The sequence below is a fragment of the Musca domestica genome, unplaced genomic scaffold, assembly GCF_030504385.1.
Source record: "Musca domestica strain aabys unplaced genomic scaffold, Musca_domestica.polishedcontigs.V.1.1 74, whole genome shotgun sequence".
Lineage (NCBI taxonomy): Eukaryota > Metazoa > Arthropoda > Insecta > Diptera > Muscidae > Musca > Musca domestica.
In genome coordinates, this window is record NW_026712391.1 from 1292130 (window position 1) to 1316951 (window position 24822).

At 33.8% G+C, this 24822-nt stretch overlaps 1 protein-coding gene across 1 annotated transcript in view; it reads left to right on the forward strand.

Annotated features, from left to right (window-relative positions):
• Positions 1 to 630: 630 nt before the first annotated feature.
• Positions 631 to 24822, forward strand: part of LOC101887815 (uncharacterized) — a 42833-nt gene continuing 18641 nt past the window's right edge. Inside the window, exons 1-4 of the mRNA XM_059130398.1 lie at positions 631 to 782; positions 967 to 1110; positions 10530 to 10955; positions 11014 to 11017. Coding sequence (XP_058986381.1) covers positions 768 to 782; positions 967 to 1110; positions 10530 to 10955; positions 11014 to 11017 — 589 coding nt within the window. The 5' untranslated portion in view covers positions 631 to 767. The remainder of the gene's footprint in view (positions 783 to 966; positions 1111 to 10529; positions 10956 to 11013; positions 11018 to 24822) is intronic.

Genomic DNA, 24822 nt, shown 5'->3' on the forward strand with positions numbered 1-24822 from the left:
AGATTTGATGATCTTTCTACAAATGTTCTCTTCGAGCTTTCATAGTAAATTATTCGTTGATCTTCTTGAGAACATCTTGTTTTCTCCTGTTTTAAATCATTTTAAATTTTTTCATCAAAAAGTACCCATTCCCTACAATTTTCATACGAACCTTTTCCAATGACGTCGTATGCACTCGAAAACGTCATGCATATTTCTTGTTATTGCTTTCAAGTCGGGCTCTTACTCAGTTGTAATTTTCGGTTTCTATTTATTATTATTTAATCTAATTCTGCCAACTTGTACAGTGACGACAATGACGCTTTGTTGCTCTGTATCGCTGTGTGCTGAATGTTGTTGTCGTTGACGGCGTCGTCGTCGTTTTGCTGAATATGTCTACTCGAAGTGAATGAATTTAATGTTTAATATTTAACCCTCCTAATGGCGGCTAGCAAGAGTCGATGTACGAATGAATTGTTTTCGTGTAGTTATTGTCGCTGTTTTTTGTTTGTTTGCGTTTTATCACGGGTGGAGTCTGTTCCGATGCCAAAGCTAAAGTATGTTTGAGTATGTTGCTCGTGCATAGTTTGTGCTGGCTGGGTGGCTTGGTGTGCTGACTTTTGCTATTGCTGCGGCTGCTGCTTGATTTTTTGGTGGTTTTGTATATAAAAGCGATTTCCTTCTTGGTTCTAGTTATCAGTTGCCTGCAACACAGCGAGTCGTTAAGACGTTTACAACTAAATAATTTACAAACCAAACCCCCCAAAACAAAAACTTTAAACCTAGAAATGGCTTTCTTCAAAGTGAGTCCTCCGAGTGATGTGGAGTTGAAGTTGAAAAAAAAAAAAACTATTAAAAAAATTATACAATTTTTATAAAAACTCAAAAAAGAAACATTTTTGTTACTGTTTATTGTAAAAAGTGCAAATTTTTAAACAAGTGTTTCGAATTTATTTTCTTTTCATATTTGATCGTGAACAAATAAAGTCCTTGATCTGCTTGGCTGTCGTTGGTGTAGCCACAGCTGGTGTCTTACATGGTGCTCACGGTGGTCCTGGCCTGTATGCTGGTGCTCCAGCTGTCTATGCTGGTCATGGCCATGGCCATCCCGACGAAGGTTTAGATTATCATGTGAGTATTGGTGAAAAATGAAAAAATTGTAGGAAATTTTGAAAATAATCGACTAAAAACTATTGATTATCATATGCCGTAATTGGAATAGAAGACAAAAGGTCCCCTTAATGTCTTATAATCCTATATTCAAATTCTTAATGGACCTTCAATAAATAAATATTCCAATTTAGTCTGAATAAATTCGTTAGGTTCTTGTGGAAAAAGCCTACTTCAAATGATAAAGAGATTCTAGATCTATCTAATCATCAGTAATAGGTATTTATACCACATGATCACGAGGATATTTTTCACCTCCTGGAAAATATTGAATATTTCTTTCTGGAAGAAACGTAACCTCAATTTTGACTTATGGAAGGGAAATAGGTTTACAGTAGAATTAATTTTATCCTTTTTATTTATGGCTATATCTTGTGAAAAAGTCTTGGTTAATTTTTTTGAGAATTTTCAAAAAAGCGAGTAATAAATTTTATTCCCATATGTTGAAAGATTTGTGAAGTTAACCTCAGTACAGGTGGAGAACAGCCACCACAGGGAAATACATAAATCTCCACATTTTTTTTTTCAAAATTTGCTAAAAAGTTCTAAGCAAATAACCCTGATAAGGATAAACCATAATCAAGAAACCAAACAGTTGTCCCCAGTGTGGACAACCTTTAATTTGAGAAAAAAATGTTCACTGATATCGACATATGATAGTTCGCATACCTCTTAATGAATTGAAAGAAAGAAGTATTTTTAAAAGATCAATAAGTGATTTTACTGAGTATTCGTTGTCGAAAAATGTAAAGTTGTCGAAAAATGAGCCAGAAATGGATATTAAAACCTTTCTGGAGATAATGAGACCCAATAAAATGTGCAGAAATTGCTTTGAAAAATTGACAATTGCGGGATGGGTGTGAGTGCATGCTCCTTCACCTCTCAGCAAAATTTTTCAAATGATCTAATTCGTCCTTCCATACAAGTTTAGGGTTTTTCCTAAATGAATTCGCATTCAAACCAATAGAAATATTTTTTAAAGTCAGGACGGGCATTGCTACATACCTACATTAATCCTTTAACTACCAACTGTTCAATGTATTGACATGCCTCTCCAAATGTCTTCCAAATATTAGTCTTCAAATAAAAGAAAATACTTTGCATCGACTGAATCTTTAAAATCAATTCTCAGCAAAATTAACTAACATGCCAAAAAGGATACCCACATATAAGAAACCCTTAAGTTTCAGACGATTTAGTCCAGTCTTGGTTTTTGTCTGTCTATGACTACCAAGAAAGTCTTAATATTTAAAATGTATCTCTGAATTTTGGCATCGATATTCGTATTACATTTTGGATTTTTGGTATTCAATAGGGACTTTTGATGTCACAATGGTGACTTTGGACTCCCACAATGGTGATACAGCGTAATATTTAATATTTTAAGATCTCAGCCACATTTTCACATTTCTGTGCCAAAGCTTTCCCAGTTTTATGTCCTCCTTCAAAAATTGCCAATATAGAGCAACCTTCGTTAAATACATATGTAGAAAAGCAACCGATTTCAAGTATTTGGAACATTATAGAGATTTCTCCACAGATCTGGCTATAATTTTGGGTTATATCTTCTGACATGGCCCGAGGGAAAGATTTGTGTAAAAGTTGTCGTAAAATGAGCCAGTAATTGATGTTAAACCCGTTCTGGAAATGATGGAACTCAATGGACAAAATATGACCTTATCCACATAATATGTGCAGTAATTGATGCAACTTTTTTTTAAATGATCTAATTCGTCCTTCCACACAAGTTTAGGTTTTCCCCTAAATTAATTTGCCTTCAAATCAATAGAAAAATTTTTTTAAGGCAGTGCGGGCATTGCTACTTACCTACATAATTCCTATAAATCCCAACATTTCAAGTAATAGACATGCCTCCCCAAACGTCCTCCATATATCAGTCTTCTCATTAAAGAAAATATTTTGTATCGACTGAATCTTAAAAATCAATATTCCTATTGATATTTCAATGAAGTTTGTTTCTTAAGTCTTTTGTTTTATCTAAATATTAACCCTTTTCTCCTCCAAATATTATTACAAGTAGAATTATATTTGAATGACAAACAAAAGACTTAGGAAACGAACTTGAAGGGCTTCATAAACAAGTAATTCATTATACCCTTAGCCATATGGCTATAGAGGGTATATATCATTTGATACGGCCAAAATGTACCTGATCGAAATAACGGTAGGGTCTAATCCTAGGTCTCTTTGGACATTTGTGGTCGATCAAGCGATGTCCGTCCGTCTGTCTGTCTGGCTGGTGCGAAGGGAGTATCCGATTTGGTCTAAACTTGCTACATCGTAATATTATTATTAAACTTAGATTCCTTCGTTTTAAAATTTTTCCAAGATCAAAGTTCGAGTCAATAGTCGTTTCAAAATTTTTCCATTTAAAATGTCATTAGCATTTTTTAAACAAAATGGATTCTCAATTAAAATTAAATTCATTTTCTAACATAAATAACTTAAAAAATTGATTTGTATGCTTTTATCTGCATATTAAATCATCTTACCAAAAATAATCGACATAAAGGCCATTTCACAAAAATTAAAAACAATGGTTCCTGGTTTGGAAATAAATACTACTTTCCTTTCCAAAGAACGGTACTTGTAAACCATCAACCACACCAAATATGCCTGATGAGTCGCTTAACTAATGTCAAAATGCCCCGCATAAGGGTGAGCGTGTGATAGTGACTCAATGACTGTCCTTACCACTACAAATTCACCCTCGAAAGAGTAAAAAAATATAGATTGAGAATTATAAGATGAAAGACGTAAGGTACATATAGGCTGAAAGTGGGCATTTTCTGATATCCACCAGAAATTTGAGAAGTACTGAAAGTTTTGGTTTATTAAAAATTCATACATTCATTCATACGCGCACGCGGAGCCTCCAAAAATGTAGAACAAACAAGAACTCCTAATAGTTTCCGTAAAATGCATACTTCTGTTTTCAAATTCGTTAAAAAAAACTCATTATCTTTAGATATCTGGATCTTGTGGAGCAGTAGAAAAATGGAAAAGGTTGTTTGCAAGAATATTCCCCTTAGAAACCAAAAGTTTGAATTTTTATTAAAAAATTTCGAAATTTCATACATCTAACTGCATAGTCCCTGATATAGGTCAGAAAAAACTGGTATTTGCCAATTCCAACAATGGAAAACTATTATTTTTTTTACCTCATCTTCCGATTATTAAAAATCACACAAGCATATTAGCAAGAACCTTCAAGTTTTCCGATTTTTTCTCCTATCGACATCGTTTTCTCTTCATCTAAATCACATAATTTTTTTATAATGTTTTAAATTTATGTCACACTTTTATATAAATTATTAACCCAGACAAGTGCATAGCAAACTGTCATATGCAATATTTCACAAAACAAAAAAATTACAAAAAATATTTAATGCAACAAGCAGCCCCGGTTACATTGCATTATTATTTCAAACAACCAACCAGCCAGACAGACATGGCTTTACATAAAATGTGGTTAATCTCCCATCAGTTTTTTTTCTTCATGTGCTTCTTCTGTTTGTTATTTTTTTGTCATTGGTTTGGTGTTTTCATATTAAATGTTTACAATTTCAAAGATATCCCAATTCCCACAGTTTAAATACCCACCAGTGGTAATCATATTTCTTGGCTGCCAAGCCACACCAAAAACCAATTCGAGACGAACCAAAAAACAACAAAAAAACATTGAAGACTAACAACACAATTTGCAAATACTTTTTGTGGTTTTGATTTGCAGCCAAACTGAATTCGTATGACGTCTGTGTGTGATGACATCAATAATGTAATTCATTTCATACGTTTGTTCATTCATGCATTGGCAGACGAAGTACTTCTTTTTGTGTTTGATGTAAATTTGTAAGAAGATATCTACTAAAGGGAGGTGGATAAAAAAATTGCACAGAAAGAGAAATATATTAACGAAGGCAATAAAGACCTATTTGTAGGAAAAAATATAATAATAAAAAACATCAAAAATATGAAGAGATTCTATAGTAGTTCAAAATGATGTAGGTTTGCTCTTAACAATTCATGGAGTGGAATTTCGGATTTATATGGGATAAGCTGTAAATTATTGTCAAATGATGTTCTTAGGTAAATTCTATATACAATAAGTAAATTTTAAAATTTCTAAAAAATCTTATGTCATGAAAAAAAAAAGTATCAGAGCTTAGAACGGTACCTCTTAATTTTTTGCCACATTGGAACTTATTGTCAAATTTCAACCCTAAAAATTTGTAATTTAACATTTTGTGTCGTATATTGGTCCACGTTTTGACTCATGCAGTCAACATTTCCCTTCTCTTTGATGAGTTATATACCCCTTATAGTGACAGGGGTATATATATCATTTTATATGTTTCCCATCGAAATAGCGATCAGAGTCGGTGAAAGACTGGCTGTTGCACCTAAACACTCTAAGGGACTCTCTGATTAGGTCCAAACCTTATAAGCGGTAATAATTCTACCAAACATCGAAATAGTACCAAACATCGAACTTTAATACCATCCACTATTTGGAAGGAACTTAAAAAAAAATTTAAAAAAAAAACTCAGAAAATACCCTTTAAATGTTGATGGGAGCTATACCAATTTTTTAGCCATAGGCTGCACTACCCATTACAAACGTAGAATATAAAATTTGAAACAATTCGGGTGAATGATGTCGCTAAAATCGTTAAATGCCGAATATCGAGAGAGGGGCTATACGAAGACGTGGACCTGCATACGAAATTTTTGGGTAAAGGCTGCACTACCCATTACAAACTTCGAAATCGAAATATGAAACAATTCAGGTGAATGATGTCGCTAAAATCATCAAAATACCGAGTATCGGGACTATGATGTTGGAAACATTTTTAAACGAAGGAATGACACCAGAAGAAATGGTCCGATTTCTACCATCTTTATAACAGATCAGAAGGAGTGGGCCGATATTGCCCATCTCAGAACTCGATATGAGTTTGATAATAATATTACGATGTAACAAGTTTGGACCAAATGGACCAATTCGCACTAGCCAGCCAGACAGACAGACGACGGACGGACATCGCCAGATCGATCACAAATGTCCTGTAACGTATTTGTTCCAAAGAGACCTAGGTTCTAAAACCGTTATTTCGATGAGGTACGTTTTGGCCGTATCAAACGAGCCATATGGCAGAGTGTATAATAAATTACTTGTTTATGAAGCCAACAGGAACCTCTTTCAACTTCGTTTCTTAAGTCTTTTTTTTTTTTTTTTTTTCATTCAAATATAATTCTACTTGTAATAATATGGGGGCTAAACGAAGGCCTGCATATAAAATTTTTAGCCATAGGCCCATTAGGAAATTAAAAAAAACCCTGGTGAATAATGTCGCTAAAATCATCAACCGAATATCGTGAGGTACTGTTATATGGAAAACGTGCACTGACATGGCCCATTTGCGAACTTAACCTGCCTACTGGCAAAATACACATATGTGCAATATTTTAGCCCTCTATCTCAATTCGTTCGGAAGATAGCGTGATTACAACAGACGGACACCGCTAAATCGTCTTAGAATTTTGCACAGATCCAGAATATATATACTTTGTAGGGTTAATCATGAATATTTCGAAGAGTTACAAACGGAATGACAAAGGTAATTTATGCCTCCATCGTATGGTGGAGGATATAAAAAGTATCCCATAAGAACGAAGGGATTTAGTTTAGTTGCTCTTAGCATTGATTTAATTCAATGGTGGAAAGGAGCAATTGACAGGTCCACCCGTTCGCTCTTCCTCTTCAAACGGTCTAACATTGAAATAATCCGAACTCTCCTGTGAGTAATTCTATGGATGTTTAATCTTCTATAATTTAAAATATAGGTGTACTCCACAGCTAACATCTAAAAAAGTCAATATTTCAAAAAAAAAAAAAAAAAAAAATTTCTTCCAATAAGATTTTTTTTTTGAAATATTGCTACGACATTTGAAATAGCTACGACATAATTTAGTTCTGAAAAGAAAAATAAATGTCGGACCCCACAAGGATTACAAAATCATGGTTCTTATAAAATGCGAAATGGTTTTACAATGGGTGTAAAAAATGAAAATCCTGGAAACGTTTAGGGGGGCCTATTCTAAAAAAAAATATATATAAAAAGGTATACATTTGTAGAAGAAGCCAGATTCCAGACCATAAGATGTTAAACTTTTTTCATTTTTGAAATCCAATTTGTTTTTCAACATACGAACTGAAGGTTCCTCTGTAGACGGGTTGAAGATATTTTTAATGCAGGACAAAAATTAGAAATTCGTTGTCCGCGTCAACCGCTGAAATATATTTCTCTAAAGGATAAAAAACTGAATGTTTTCTCAAAAGTTCTTCTTCCTTTCATTCAACAGAATATCAAAACCGATCTAGTTTTCAAAGGAGAAATAAGGTAGACACAGTCATCTTGAATATCGCATAGAAAATTGGGTCTTTTCCCTTCTCATGTAGTAACCAGCCATACAATCGGCTTAAATATACCTAATGGCTTTTGTTATTAGTTTGTATTTTTTAAAGGAATTATATTAAATATGTGTGAGAATGAAGCACAGGCCATCATCTTCAACCACAAAATTTTATACAAAAAAAAAAAAAAAAAAAAAAAAAAAAAAAAAAAAAAAACTGCAAGAAAAAACAAATTGCCCAACTTTTCTCCATGGCTATTATGGCACAAAAATATCAAAATCGTATTAACACATCACACACATACACACAATTGGTTCAATGCGATCTTGTCGACAATTGTTGTCACACAGACAACCATTGAAGATTACATTTGACACGCAAAATCACATTTCATTAAGCTTGATGCCGTCAATCTGCCACCGTCATCTTCAGGTTGTAAAATCGACCTCCTCCCCTGGAGGCAGCCATTCAACCATCCATGGTTCACAACCACCATCCACCATTGGTGATGTGCTACATTTGATAGCGAGTACGCTGTGTACCACTTTACATGAATTTGCAATGATGGCATGAATGAATAAAAGATTAAAAACGACAATACTAAGGCAAATGAAGATGTTGGAAGAAAACAACAACGACAATAACAATACAAAAAAAACGCAATAAAAATATAGGTGAATTACGTTACATAGGCTTAGCAATGAAAATAATGAAAAAAAAAATCAAAAAAACAGCAACAAAATATTTTGTAATATCAGATACAATTGCAAATTTGCACAATGCGCTACTGCAGTGGAAATAAAAGTTTTAGATTATCTTTTTATGTGCATAAATGAGAATTGCTGGCGGATAAAGAAAAGAATGCTGAGATAGATATGTGTTATTGATTTGAATAAAAAGAGGAGTGTGAAAACAAAAGACTTAAGAAACAAACTTCAAAATGAACTCAAACAAACAACATGGGATTCTGTTATGAATTCTTTTGATTTTTTGTTTTAGAAGAGATTATACTTTTACCTTGTTATATCCAATATACTGATGGATAAGTGAGGAGATAAACAAAAGACTTAAGACACAAACATGAAAACCTATGTAAAATACAATGATGCGCTTTCGAATGTACCTATGGACGATAATTTCAAATTTATAGATTTCGTTATAGTTATTTATATTTTATCTTTTTTTTTTGGAATTTTTTTTATTAATTGAATTAAGTAAAGACAGGTTAAACATTCACCATGATTTTAGACTCTAGCTGTTTTTGGACGATTGGAGTCAAACTAGCGATTTCCTCCCGCCCGTCTGTCTGGCTGGCTGCGCACGATAACTCTCTCGAGGGGAGCATCCGATTTGGTCCAAACTGGTACATCGTAATATTGGTATTAAACTTGGATCGAGTTCGGAAATGGGCAATATATGTCACTCCGTCTGGTACCTACTCCACAAAAGATCAAAATTTTCAAAAAAAAAAAATACTGCATAGAAAGGAAAAGTGTGGTCCGATTTTGCTCCAACTTTGCAAATACTAATATTTCCAGTATTAGTGCTACTTCAGGTACGAAAATGGACAATATCCACTCCAGCAAGTACCCACACCCAAAGGGCCAACATTTTGAAAAATGTGGTGTAAAAGTCCGTTTGTCTTTAAATTTCACACATCCTAATATTTTTATTAACTCAAAGTCTGGTGTGGAGATGGGATATATCGGTCTACTCCTTCTGGTACCTCCCCCACAAATGTCAACATGTTTAATATCCACAAAGCTCATAAAACGCCAAATTAATATCCGATTCCATTAAGACTTCGAACATCTATATATTTCTATCAACTCAAGACCTGTTATAAAGATGGTAGAGATCGGACCATTTTTTCTGGTACCTCCCCCACAAAGGGACAAAGTTTTGAAAAACGAAAACGATTATAAAATCCGAAATAAGCATCCGGTTCTCCTAATATTTCACACAACCCTCTGCTGTGAAGACGGGATGTATCGGTACACTCCTTCCGGTACCTCCCCTACAAAAGTTCAAATGTTGAACAATCATGAAGCTCATAAAACGCGAAATTGACATCCGATTACATTCAAACTTGATACATTTCAATAATTCCATCAACACAAGATCTTTTATAAAGATGGTAGAGATTTGAGCATTTCTTCTGGTACCACCCCCACATAGTGATCAAGATTTGAAATTTGAGAAACAAAACGATCGGAAAAAGCAGCAAACTCTTTTCAAATTTTACATGGGTATATGCTTCTGAATGGAAGTTCTTTAAAGATAAACAGGATTTCAAGACCCTCATTGGAAGATATATTATGGCCATTTCTATAAGAAGCCCTTGCAGACTTTCATTAAAAATAAAAAAATTAAATATTTTATAAATACATCGTTTCGATTTCTTTTTGGTACATACTGTTTTTCGCGACTTTCCAAACCTCAAAATAAAACAATTTTCTCATCTTCTTTGGAACACTATATTTTATAACATAATTTCTTTTGATCTGATACAAAAAAATCCTAGTCATCTTTAAAAAAGAATTTTATGTGAGTAAACGTGTGGTCTTCTCTCGTGAAATGTGTCCTGGTATTTTATAGAGGGTCCTATTAACTCTCAGAAAAACTATTTTGGTTTTTTATGCAGGAATGTAATAATGACCAAATGCTTTTCATTAAATCGGAAATTACAAAATTTGTTTTAAAAAGCCTATATATGGTAGTCTTGTTGCGTATCACCTGCTCCGCACGACTATAGCCTTTGCTTACTTTTTCTGAAATATCCATAACTTCTCTCAAAGGAGGACTTCATTTTCCACCTCATGTATATATTAGAAGATACAAAAAACTCGGATATATGTGCCTTAGAAGTTCTTCCAATATAAATAAAATTCTTCTATGAAATAGATTTCAATTTAATAACATTTCCCCTCTCTCTTTGCAGGCCTACCCCAAATATCACTACAACTACGGTGTTGCCGACTCACATACCGGTGATGTGAAATCCCAACACGAAGTACGTGACGGTGATGTTGTCAAGGGCTCCTACTCCTTGGTTGAACCTGACGGTTCAGTGCGCACCGTTGAGTACACCGCCGATGATCATAACGGTTTCAATGCCGTTGTCCACAAGACCGCACCCACTGTCCATGCTGTTGCCGCCCATGCTGCCCCAGCTGTGGTACATGCTGCTCCTGCCGCTCCCGCCTATCATGCTGGTCCAGCTGTGTATGCTCATGCCGCCCCTGCTGTTGCCCATCATGTTGCTGCCGCTCCCGCCGTACCATATGCCTCGGTAGCGCATCACGCTCCCGCCGCCATTGCTGTCGGTCATGGTTATGCTGGTTACGGACACGGTGCTCATGGTCATTACTAAGAAGCCATCTTCTAAATAGACCCCCCTTTTTTGTGTAATGTAAATTATTTAGTCTAGTAAGTAATAACGAAGAAACAAACAAACCACCCTATAACTAAATGTCACTGCCACACCCCCCTCGATGACGACCCCAGGATTTCAAAAAGGCCAAACGATAAAGTTTAAAAATGAAATGAATGAAAAACTAAAAACAACAACGAAGAGGAAGAAGTGAAGAATTATAAACAAATACAAGGTATAAGTAATTAGCAAGCAGTGAAATGGCAAAGTTTCGGTGAACTATTTAGGAGAACGGAATTAAGAAAAAAACCAAGAAATACTCTTAACTTTACAAGGAATACATCTAATGTACATAGATTTCCCTGAGATCTCCCCCAAGAGGATAGATCAGTATCTTTCTCTTCCTAAGCTTCCAACATTTTACTCATTAGTCACTCTCTCTCTCTCGCTCTCTGATTAGTTCCATTCACACTGCCCACCATCATCTTCCATATCTCAAAGTCATCATCTCCCCCCTCATCATCATCATCTCGGATGCGTGATTTCAATTTTTTTCTCATTTTCGTTTTCACTTTTCATTTCCATTTTTCGTTCGCATACCTGTCAAAGCTGTTTTTGTTTTGATTTCTATACGATTTCTAGATAGCCTCTAGTGCTGGAATTTTATCCACATTTAACAAAATACATTTGTAAACTATTAAAGCGAGTATTTAATTATGTACGTTTTGTATAATACACTCACATACACTCTGCATAAAAACAAACAGAAAACAAAACAATATTGTTAATTTATAAGTTTTATGTTTTTTTTTTTAATATTTTTTTATTATTAATCGAATGCATTAATGCTATGAACTAAATAAAGGAAAAAAATGTAGTAAATTTGAAAAACAAATTGTGTGTGTGTTTGAAATTTAATTAATTGGTTATTTCTGGTTGGATTTCAGACACGTTTGCCAGACTGACTTGAAGGTCATTTGTAACAAATGGGTTAAATGGTCATTAGCAGAGGCTAAGTTATTATTGGGTTATTTAACAGTAAATTTCGAACAATTATTAGGCAATTTGTTAATTGAGCCCACGAGGGGGGGGGGGGGGGGGTGTTGCAAATTGTATATTGAATTAAATTATTAATATTTTAATATACGTCTTACAAATAGTTTTGAGTTCTGAAACTGCCTTTATTTCAATAAAAAAAACAGTCAAAACATTAAGTTTGGCCGAGCCGAACTTTAAATACCCTCCACCACTGAGCAAAAAAAAAAATCATGAATTTAAACGTTTTGCACTTTAAACTAGAAATACCAGTAAGACCGTTAAGATAATGCTGTTAAACTTCTCAAAAAACCCTAAAGTGGGTGAGGTCGTTATATGGGGGTCATACAAAAAACGGGAACCGCTATAGACAATTTTATACTTCAAGAATTGTCATCTATCAAATCTTCTTAAAATATCAACTTTGAAACAATTTCGTGGATAAATGTCACTGTGATTATCAACGTGAACGTAAATATTAAATGTTTTGCCACCGCAACTAGAACCCACTATGAACTACAAATACAAATTTTTAGACAAACCCATGGAAAAATGTGGCAAAAATCATCAAAATATCGAATATCAGGAGGTACCGTTATATGGGGACTATACCAAAACGTGGACCTATACATGCAATGTTTCGCCACCGGAGCTAGAACCCACTATGACCATAAAATACCAATTTTTAGACAAATCCATGAAAAAATGCGGCAAATATAATCAAAATACCGAGGAGGTACCATTATATAGGGGCTATACCAAAACGTGAACCGATATATGTCATTTTCAATACCAACCATCCTAGTCACAATACAAATTATTCTGCTAAATTTTGACGTTCTACGTCAAATAATGTTGTCTGTATCGTGATTTCAACAGACAGGCGGACATCGTTAAATCGTCTTATAATTTTATGCTGATTATGAATATATATATATATATTATGGGGTTTACGACGAATATTTAGACATGTTACAAACGGAATGACAAAGTTAATATACCCTCCTTTCCAAGGTGGAGGGTATATTAACTTTGGGAATAACTCTTTCCATCACCAATAAAGGGGGGAGTATTGGTTACACCCTCAGCCATATGGCTAGCGAGGGTATATATAATTTTATACGGCCAAAACGTGCCTCATCGAAATAACTGTTTTAGACCCTAGTTCTCTGTGGACCAAATCCGTTTCAGTACATTTGCAAATCCTAATATTTCCATCAGTGCTAGTCAGGGGCGAAAATGGACAATATCGATTCAGTCCATCAAGTACCTCCACACAAAGGGCCAACATTTTGTATAATTATAACTTTTACAAAATTTGAAGTAAGAGCCTGATTGTCACACAAGGTCTGGTGTGAAGATGGAATATATCAGTCCACTCCTTCAACTCCTCCAGACCAATTCCTTCTAGTACCTCCCTCAGAAAGCGTCAAAATTTTGAATAACCAAAACGATTATAAAATCCGAAATAAGCCTCCGTTTTCTTTTATATTTCACAAATCCCATTATTTTTGCAGTGAAAATGGGATATATCGGTCCATCTATGCCAGAATGAGAGGTCCAAGAATAAATGATCTAATTAAGCAATTTATCGAAAAAAAGTTTGATACATATAGGCCGATATTTAAATTCTGAACCATGGTAGGAACTCTCTTCCAGAATTTTCATCCAGAAAGATGAATGAACTTTACGACATGCCTTATTGAACACAAAACGCCTTGAAATATATCATGCAGACAGATGTGAAGTCTGAAACCGCCTTTGATTCAATTAAACCAGTTGTGACTTTATAATCATTAAAACATACTAGGATTCTAGGATTTAAGCAAGACTTAAATAGGGAATACAGTGTTGGGAAATGGGAAGATTTAAGAATCTCAACTTTTCACTTCGATAGAAAAAAATACCATTTCCGGAAAATTGGACAGGAATTGGGCAAATTCCATTACAATACAAAAAATGCGTTACAATTTTTAAGAAATTTTCAGATTTTTAGTTATTTTTTGACCTTTATTTTAAATTATTTCAAATGTAAGTTTAATAAAATTGAGCTCGAGGTCTTTGTTGTTTTTTATTATTTATTTATTATTTTCGATATTTAGTCCTCTGACGGAAGACATCATCAGGAACAATATTTGACAACAAAAATTTACAACATTTCGCCAAGTACCGACGTCGACCTTGTGTTGCTGTCATCTGTTTTGTCACTGCAACACAAGGTCGACGTCGGTACTTGGCGAAATGTTGCAAATTTTTGTGGTATGTAAATATAGTTCCTGATGATGTCTTCAGGACGAAATATCGAAAAAAATAAATAAATAAAATAAAAAAAAAAACAAGTAAAAAAGTATCGGTCGGTTTTGACGACAGATGTATACCCTCATCCAATGATCGATTATTTAAAAATATTTCGACTTCTGTTATGAATTTTCCAACTCTTGACTCTCTATGGAGTGGGTTTTGAAAGAATGGGTCAACATTGTCCATTTCACATCGGACCTAAATAAATATGATATAAATATTATTATGAATATATAAGAAAATCGAAAATTTATATCTAATTAATGGGGAATCATAAATTCCATATTCATCTCAGGATTCTGGTTGAGAGACATATATTTAGATATAGCAAGTTGTAAAGAATCGCTGAGTTCTTTCGCAATTTATGACAGATAAATGTATTGAAAATTGTGTCCCTTTGTGGGTGAGGTACCAGAAGGGGTTCGCAGATGTATAACATCGTCACAAAAGATCTTGTCTTAGCAAAAATGTTTGTATGTGTGGAATTTGAAGAGAGTTTGATTCTTATTTCGTTTTCTTTGAGCGTATTGTTTTTCAAAATCTTGAACCCTATGTGGAACAGGTAGCAAAAGAAATGGTCCGATCTATAACATCTTTAAACAGATCTTGTGTTGATGGAAATATTTTAGATGTACCATGTCTGGAATGGAATCGGATGTTGATTTCGCTTTTTGTGAGCTTCATGGATATTCAAAATTTTTGAGCGTTTGAGAGGGAGGTACAAGAAGGAGTGGACCGATATATTCCATCATAACGCCAGACCTTGGGTAAATATAAATATGTGTGAAATTTGAAGAGAATCGGACTCTTACATCACATTTTATGAGAGTTGTAATTATTCAAAATTTTGACCATTTGTGGGGAAGGTACTTGATGGAGTGAACCGATATTGTGCATTTTCACACCTAACTTAGCTCTGACACAAATATTAGGATTTGCAAAGTTGGAGCAAAATCGTATTATCCTTAAACTTTCTGTGGAAACATTTTTTTTAAATTTCGACCTTTTGTGGGGGAGGTATCAGAAGGAGTGGACCGATAATGCCCATCTCCGAACTAAATCTAAGTTTGACAAAAATATTACAACGAACCAAGTTTGAACCACCAGCCAGCTAGCCAGATAGACAGACGGACGGACATCGCTAGATCGACTCCAAATGTTCTGAAACGAAAGAGACCGAGGGTCTAAAACCGTTATTTTGACTAGGCACGTTTTGACCCTATCAAATGATATATACCCTCTGTAGCCATATGGCTGAAGGTATAACTATAGCCATATGACTGAGGGTATAAATAGAAAAGGAAATAGTCCAAAGCCTACTTTTTAAATGTTTTCCTCTAATACAAGGCCGTTTTGTTTTATATCGCCCATTACTCCACAGAAATAGGTCTGGGAGACCGGAACAGACCAGCGTCCCTCTTATGTGTTACAATTTATTTTGTTTTGAAACGTGGGTTGTTTTATTTTATACAACAGGAATTCATTCGATTGAATTTTTTACAATAAAACAGTGTAGAGTTTGTGTCTTAAGTCTTTTGTTTTTATAACAGTTTTACGGTTATTGTGAATGACATCACTCTTTGCGCACAAAATAACACTATAAAATACCTCGAAATGAATTTCATTCAAACATAGGTTTCTTGAAGCATATCTTAGGGATGTTGCAAGTATTTAAACACTAAATACCCTAGTTAAAGTATTTTTTTTTTTGGTCCCATAAACAGTTTATGCTTTTTTGTTTACTTCAATTGCAATCTGAGTCATTTCCTGCCTCTAAACAAATTAATAGTTGAGAATAATATGATTTCTTGAATTGTAAAGCAAAAGTTTACATCAATAAATAATAGCATGGTAATTAATTTGTTGTAAGAAATAAGTTCAGACTACTTTTCTTTGTGTTGCTCACGTAAATGAGGCAGGGGAATTCTACACATAAAACAACTACTTTGTTTTCTTTATGTAGGTACGATACAGAATATTGTAAGTTGAATGACATATGTCGCGTTAAACGATGATTAATATTTTTGACATTTATTGTGATTTGATAGATAAAGTATTTTGATTTAGGCATAATTCATTTGAGACCTCAGGTCTATTTGGACGCCTGCCTGTATGTTAGTTGGCTTTACGGTGCACTCTATTACCGCCGGTGAAATTAATTAAACTTAAGGGTCTATCAGGGAAGTAATTCTTGGAATTTAGGGGTCTTTTAAAAAAACTATCAGGTCTATTTTTGTAGATTTTCAAGAGAACACTTGGGGATAATAAATGATCTGTCATGTCAAAGTTTTAAGGACTGTTAGAAAAATAATCGCTGTAATTTTAAGGAATAACAGGGTTATATTGACAGGCCTTTTAAGGAATTTCCGGACTATAAGAACTCTTGACAAAATTAGTATGTCCACCTTTAAATAACTTTCAGGGATATAATCGTGGATTTTTAGGGTCATCTTCTATGAAATATCAGGACTATGATAATGCACTTTTCAAAAATATAATAGTACTACTGGCATATAAAAGTACTACTGTCAAGTCCGTATTTTAATGACAATCAAGAATACAATTTATATAAAATAATATAATCTAATAACACGGAAATAATTGTGGTTATTCTGTGCTCAAATTTTAAACAATATCAGGGCTACAACCGATCAATCTCATTGGACTCATTTTTTTTTTTTTTTTTTTTTTTTTTTTTTTGATAACATGATACATAGTCATATTTAAACCTACTTTAGATCCATATTGTAACATTTATAGGTCAAGGTGTGAAAATGGACAATATTGGTGCACTCTTTGTTATACCTCACCACAAATGGTCAATACTGTGAAATCAGTATCAGAATTTCTCTAAACTTCATCTATATCCGACGAATGAAATATATCCGTTCACTCTTTTTGGTACTTCTCCAACAAATTTTCAAAATTGATAAAAAGTAATGCCAGTGAGCGAATGAAGTTTTCGATATTGTCAAAACTAAGCAAATTATAATACTTATATCAAACATAAGTCTGAAATGAACTTGGGAAAAATTGGGCCACCATTTCTGCTACCTTCTCCTCAAAAAGTACTAAAAACAAGTTAACAAGTATCAGTCGGTTTTGCCGACAGATGTTTACCTTCAGCCAATGTAAAATGATTTAAATATATTTTGACTTCTGCAATGATTATTAAAATTATTGACCCTCTATGGAGTAGATTCCGAAGGAATGGGGCAATATTGACCATTTCGTATCGGACTTAAATAAATATGATCTGACATGTGATTTGGACTATATCGACTATTTTCTTCACCTTATACGAGATATATGATAATTTTTAGAAAATGTTAAAATGTGCGTGAGTTACCACATATAGTCGACCAATGTATTAAGTTTTCATACTTCAGCGTTTGAACCTTATGTGTTGGAGATACCAGAAGAAATGGTCCGATCCCTACCATATTTATAACAGATCTTGTGTTGATTGAAATATTGAGATGTGCCAAGCCCCAAAGGAATTGGATACTAAAATTCGTATTTTTGATCTTCATGGTATTCAAAATTTTGACCTTTGTGGGGGAGATACCAGAGGGAATGGACCGATATATTTCATCTTCACAGCAGATCTTGTGTTAGTAGAAATAATGACATGTGTGAAATATGAAGAGAACCAGATGCTTATTTCGGATTTTATGATAGTTTTGATAATTCAAAAATTTGACCCTTTGTGCGGAGGTACCAGAAGGAGTGGACCGATGCATTCCATCTTCACAGCAGATCTTTTATTAATAAACATATTGTTATGTGTGTAATATAAAGACATTTGGACTCTTACTTCACATTTTAAATGAGTTTTAACTATTCAAAATAGTGACCCTTTCTAGGGAAGGTACTTGATGGAGTGAACCTATGTTGTTCATTTTCGCACCGAAACCTAGCAATGGCGCAAATATTGAGATTTGCAAAGTTGTAGCAAAATCGGAATATCGTTTCTGTCTCGGTGCAATAAATCATTTTCTTTGAAAAATTCGACCTGTTTTGGGGAGGTACCAGAAGGAGTGGATACAGATATTGCCCATCTCCGAACTCGATCTAAGTTTGACAAAAATATTACAATGTACCAAGTTTGGACCAAATCGGATACTCACTTCGAGAGTTATCGTGCGCACCAGCCAGCCAGGCGGACGCACGGATATCGCTAGATCGACTCCAAATATTCTGAAACGGATTTCGTCCAAAAAGACCTAGGGTCAAAAACCGTTATTTCGATGAGGCACGTTTTGACCGTATCAAAGGTTATATACCCTCCCTATCTATATGGCTGAGGGTAAAATTAAATAAAATATATGGGGCTGAAGGAATGAGCTAGAATTCTTAAATTTGGAATGAATGGATAGAGCTGCAATCTTGGTATTTGGTTTTGGAATTCAATTAGGAAAGTAGGGTTGATATAAGTACGCAGTCTTGAAAATATGTACTAAATGTCAGGACTTTTCTAAATGTTACTAAATTTGGTTTTGGCTGCATGGATAGAGCTAGAAATATGAAATGTTGGTATTGGGGTAGCAGGTAGCATGGCAAGGGTTGAAATAAAGAGATGGTTTTGGAAATGCGTAGGGTCACTGTTAGAGGGTATGTTTGAGATTTGGAGGTTCTGCCTAGTGTAGGAATAGAATTGGAATAAGGATTTTTTTACTATAATAATTATAAGTGCGAAGGGTTTATATGAGGAGTTGGATTTGGAAATGTTTACCAAAAGTTAAAAGAATGTACGAAATAGTACTAAATTTGGTATAGAACTGGATAATGTTAATTTTGTTGGTTGGAAAAACCACCTGCACAAAAAATACTAAATGGTACAAAATTTGGTAAAGATTGTTGAAAAAAACTAGTATTGTCAATACTAGTATAGAAATCACTGTAGGTGTGTAGCGTTTATATGAGTATTTAGAAATCGTTACCGTCTTGTGTACGAAAAGTACTAAATGGTATTAAATTTTGTATCGAGTGTAGGATTAAGGGTGGAATTATAAATGTGAGTATAAGGATCACAGTGGTTGTGGAGGATATGTTTCGACATGTATAAATATTTCTGATTTTTGTAACAAAGTAAAGGACATGGGGCTGGTAATTTAATAAAATTGTTCAGGCCAAGAATTTCTCTAAATTTTCAAACAATATGTCTAACATAAAAAAGAGATATGCCGGACCATTACTACGTCAAAACCAGTAAAAAGCCGGGCCGAACTTTGAATACCCAACACCACTTGGAGCAAATTTGGCAATTTTCAAAAAAATAAAATCCGTTAAAAAATCTGTTAAAATCTCAAAAATACCGAATATAGCCGTTATTTCAGAGTCTATACGACGACACAATATAGGGAGGTACTATTATATTGGGCTATACCAAAACGTGGACCTGCACAGACAACTTTCTGTCATAGGCTGTAGTACCCATTACGAACTTCAAATACCAAATTTGAAACAATTCCGAAGAAATATGTCGCTAAAATCATCAAACTACCGAATATCGTGAGGTACCGTAATATGGGGGCTATACGAGGACGTGGACCTGCACAGACAATCTTTTGTCATAGGCTGTAGTATCCATTACGAAATTCAAATTCCAAATTTGAAATAGTTCCGAAAAATAATGTCGCTAAAATCATCAAAATACCGAATATCGGGAGGTACCGTTGTATGGGGGCTATACGAAGATGTGAACCTGCACAGACAATCTTCTTTCGTATGCTGTAGTATCCATTACGAACTTCAAATGGCAAATTTGAAACAATTCCGTTGAATAATTTCGCTAAAATCATCAAAATACCGAATATCGTCAGGTACCGTTATATGGGGGCTATACCAAAACGTAGACCTATATGACCCATTTTCAATACCAAAACTCCTGCAGATATAATACACATTTGAGTAAAATTTTATCATCCTACCTCATTTCGTTCGGAAGCTAGAGTGATTTCAACAGACGGACAGGTGACATAGAACTTTATGCTGATCAAGAATATATATAAACTTTGTGTATATTTCGAGGTGTTACAAACGGAGTGACTAACTTAATATACCCTCCATACTATGGTGGAGGGTATAAAAAGCAATGCAGGTATTCGATTAAATTTTAATACGCGTATTAAACATTGAAAAAAAAGCTCCCTTATATAGAGGAGCATCTCACATATTAATGGAGGAGCTCTCCAATATTTTTAATAGGAAATGTCCGATATAGGTCTAATGCTTCTGATACATTCCTCACTTCCCCGGGTAATTGGAAATTTGGCACGACCTAATATTATTAGTACTATGCATTAATTTGTAATGGAGTGGTGACTACTTCCCAAACAGTCAAATATTTCAAAAACGTATATCCCACAAACAGCGAAAGAAGTATCAAACTTGGTCGAAGCTTCTCATTTCACATCGCCTTGCATTCTAAAATTTTTTTGTTAGTCCTGATCAGAAGAAGAAGTATCGAACTTGGTCGAAGCTTCTCATTTCACATCGCCTTGAATTCTATTTTTTTTTTTTTTTGTAGGTCCTGACTTTCGAAATAATTTTAATACTCATGAAGTAAAAATTCAGATTGCCATCGAACCATGGCATTATAAAGTGGGCTATTATGAATAAATTGAATATAAAGTAATTTCAAAAATCCATTATTAAAATTTCCTCCCTTTCTAAAGCAAAACGTTTTTTTTTTTCAAAATCATTAAATTCTATTACCACATAAATATCCCAGGTCATTATTAGATTTTCCCATAATTAAAAACAATATGAATGTAATTTTATCGGAGTATGATTATTAAATTAACAAATTTGTAACATTTCCTGGTTTACAATGCCTGAGCACATTAGACATACATACGTCTTGGATTTGTGGCACAACGACCTATGCAAATTTTCAAGAAAATTAAAAGTTTTCTGAAAGAAAAACATTTTGACAAACTAAAGCTCTTCCTCATTCCGTCATCATCATTGGGAAGAGGAACTAAAGTTTTTCTACGCCAAAATGAGCCTGTAATAAATTTATCAATTCATGTGGAAGCATTTCTTTAACAAATCTTTTGTTCTATTTTTCTTGTTCTTCCTACCATCAGAACACAACACCAAAAATAAAGTAGAACAAATATGTTAACTTTATTTAAATTTTCTTAACAAATTCCATAATTAATTAAAATGTATTACAAGTTCAGCCAAGCATTTAAAGCTCTTTAATCAAACTATTTAACCCGCTGTTAAAAAGTCAAGCAGCAGTAATGAAAAGAGGAAGGTGTAGGGAGGCGAAAGGGGGCATAAACACAATAGCCCACAGCAACAAACATGAAACCGACTTGAAAATTGAAACTAATTAATTTCTGAAGTCTACAAGTACCCCTGACTGAAACAATTCAGTTTTCGGTTTCAGACGAAACGAATACGAAAACAAAAAAACCACTGAAAAATTCGCATAGAATAATGAATAAATGAAAAATTACTTTTAAACGCAAATGAAAACAAAAGTGAACAAGGTTATATTACATAGAGAATTTGTATTACTTGGACAACGACAACAGCAACAACAACCACACAATAGTTCGCCACAACAAATGAATTCAATTATATCGTCACTTTTTTAACAAAATGCTCTATTAACCTTTTACAGCAGCTTGTAAAAGAGTCAATAAAAAACAAAAAACAGATGAAATATTTTGTAAATGGCATGGCTGGGAGATGGAGTATTAAATCTTCTTCATATCCTCCACACAAGTCTATCAGTAGCGACGGACAGACAGTCAGAAGCGATAAAAAAGCAAACTCTTCAATAATCAATAAATGACACATGGACGCCGTCATTGTCTGAGCTTTCCAGATTGTTTTTTATGTTTGCTTTGTGAACTGCTAGCTCAACACGTTTGAATATTTAGTGATGTTGTAGTTCGACGTTGACATTCAACTTGTTGCTGGACATGTTAAAGATACTTTGCTACTGTGTTGCGTATATGCATTGAGTGCTGGTGAGACATCGGCAGAGTGTCACATAAAATCAATGTTCAATTGCAGATAAAGAAATAATTTGTTGGATTCTTAAATAAATTAGAAGGTGTCAGTTGGTTTGGTGGCAGATATAGCAAAGTATTCTTAAAAATACTCAATAATTTCAGACTTTCAGGGTTTTATAATTTTTTTTTTAATTTTCGAATAGATTGTTAGGAACATATTTACCTTTTACACCCCAAAGTCTTCAAAATTTTATATATCGAAGTTAACTGGGGAGGATATTAGTAAAACCATTGCACAATACAGCAACATTCAATTTTTCTGTTTAAACCTGCTTCAACCTCTCCATATGAAAACCCTAAGAATCAACAATGACCTCAATACCAAACTTCAGAATTTCAGCTCTAACCACCAACAGAAACCTCAATATAAAATTTCTGGATTTCATTCACTCAAAACCAAATTTTTGTAACATATAGTACTTTTTGTACTATTTCGGTACTCAATTGCAAAACCGTTCCATATATCAATCCCAGACACTGACAGTTGTCGCAATATAAAATGTCACGGCTTCAGCTCTATCCCTTCACCCAATACCAAACTTATTACTATTTAGTACTTTTCGAACAATTATAGTACTTATTTCCAAAACCACCTCCATACTTAAATTCCATACACCAACAGAGATCTCAACATCTCTATCCTTTCACTCAATACCCAAAGTACATCAATCTACATCAACTGTCAGAATTATAGTTCTATTCCTTCACACAATACCAAATTAAGTACCATTAAGTACTTTTTTGAACAGTTATAGTACACATTTAGAATACCAGCTGCATATCTCAATATCAGATGTCAACAGAGCCCTCAATATAAAATTCCTGGATTCCAGCGCTATATCTTCACCCAATACCCAATTTTGTACCACTTAGTACTTTTCACACGGTTATAGTACACATTTTCAAAACCATTTCCATATTTTAATCCCAGATACCAGATCCAGAGACTGTAATTTCAAATTTCTAGAATCCAGCTCTATCTCTTCATCCAAATTAGAGGATTCCAGGCCTATTAGAGGAATTCCAGGCCAAATTAATGTATTCCAGGCCTATCCCTACCATTTAGTGCTTTTTGTACAAAGCATTTCCATATCACCGCCTGATTTCGAACATAGATGCCATCAGTAATCTAAATATCAATTTTTGGCATTTTATCTCTATTCTTCATCCAATAGAAAATATAGTACCATTCAGTACTTTTCGTAGAATTATAGTACACATTTCCGAAACCACCTTCATACACATGAAAAGCGACGCTACTACCAAATTTTAGATTTCTAGCACTATGTGTTAACCCAATACCTAATTGTACCAAATATAGTACTATTTAGTACTTTTCGTGCACTTGTAGTACATATTTCCAAAACCACCTCCTTATCGCAAACCCACCACCAACAGGGATCCCAATACAAAAATTTCAAAATGCCAGCTTCATACGTTCATCCTAAACCATACAGTTCCAAATTTAGTACAGTTCGCACAGTAGCACACAATTCCACAACCACCTTCACATACCAAATTTCAATTTTTCGTATTTCCAAACACCCTTTTTTTAGATCTATCTTGCACTCCTTCAGTGACTTTTCTTCAAAGTTAAGAATCTTTTCGTTCAATACTAAGTATTCAGGGCACAAAGTACTTTTTGTACCCTTTTAGTCCGAATTTCCAAAAATCCAGCCATATCTCAAACCTATGCACCAAGACTGACTCTCGTGCTAAATTTCAAGATTCTAGCTTTCGTCTGGGCGTTGATTTTCGGTCAGTCAATCTGTCAGTTATTTTCACTACTCTTTTATAAATTTAGATTAATATATTTTGCTTTTATAAAAAAGTAGAGTTTTAAGTGAAAATTATTTTAATAGCATAAAGGTGCTCTCTTGATATTTCTAATAATAAAAGGGAAAGCTATTTTTTTAAATTTTTTAATAAATCTGTCGTACATATGTAGACAAAGTTTTCATTTAATTTCCACCAGAAATTATTTTTGCAATTTTCGAAGTGTACCCATGCAACATATCTCCATATCACCTGTTTTAACAACTGATCTCCATTATTATTTATTATAGCGAGAAAAAAATTCTTTAAACGATGTTTAATCTGGTTTTTGTTTGTTTTGATTTTTTCATAGCCAACAATTTATAATATCGTAATTCATCCGATTATTTGTGGCATTTTGTTCGAAACATTTCAATAAACCGCAATGATGATTAGTTAGGAATTTAATACTTTAGCATAACATAACATTTCAATTTCTAGAACGAAATCATAAAAAAAAAAACATATTGAAAACTGAAATAGTTCAAACAGATTATTCGGGGAGCAATTCCAATATCCCCACTAATACCATTATTCATCTATTTTAGGAAACATAAAAATATTTATGGACACATAAAAATATTTAAAATTTACAATATACGTGGTGCTTAAAAATTCTAAAGAACGCTTGAAAATAATTTAATTTTTATAGAAATCTGATAAATAACCCTCTT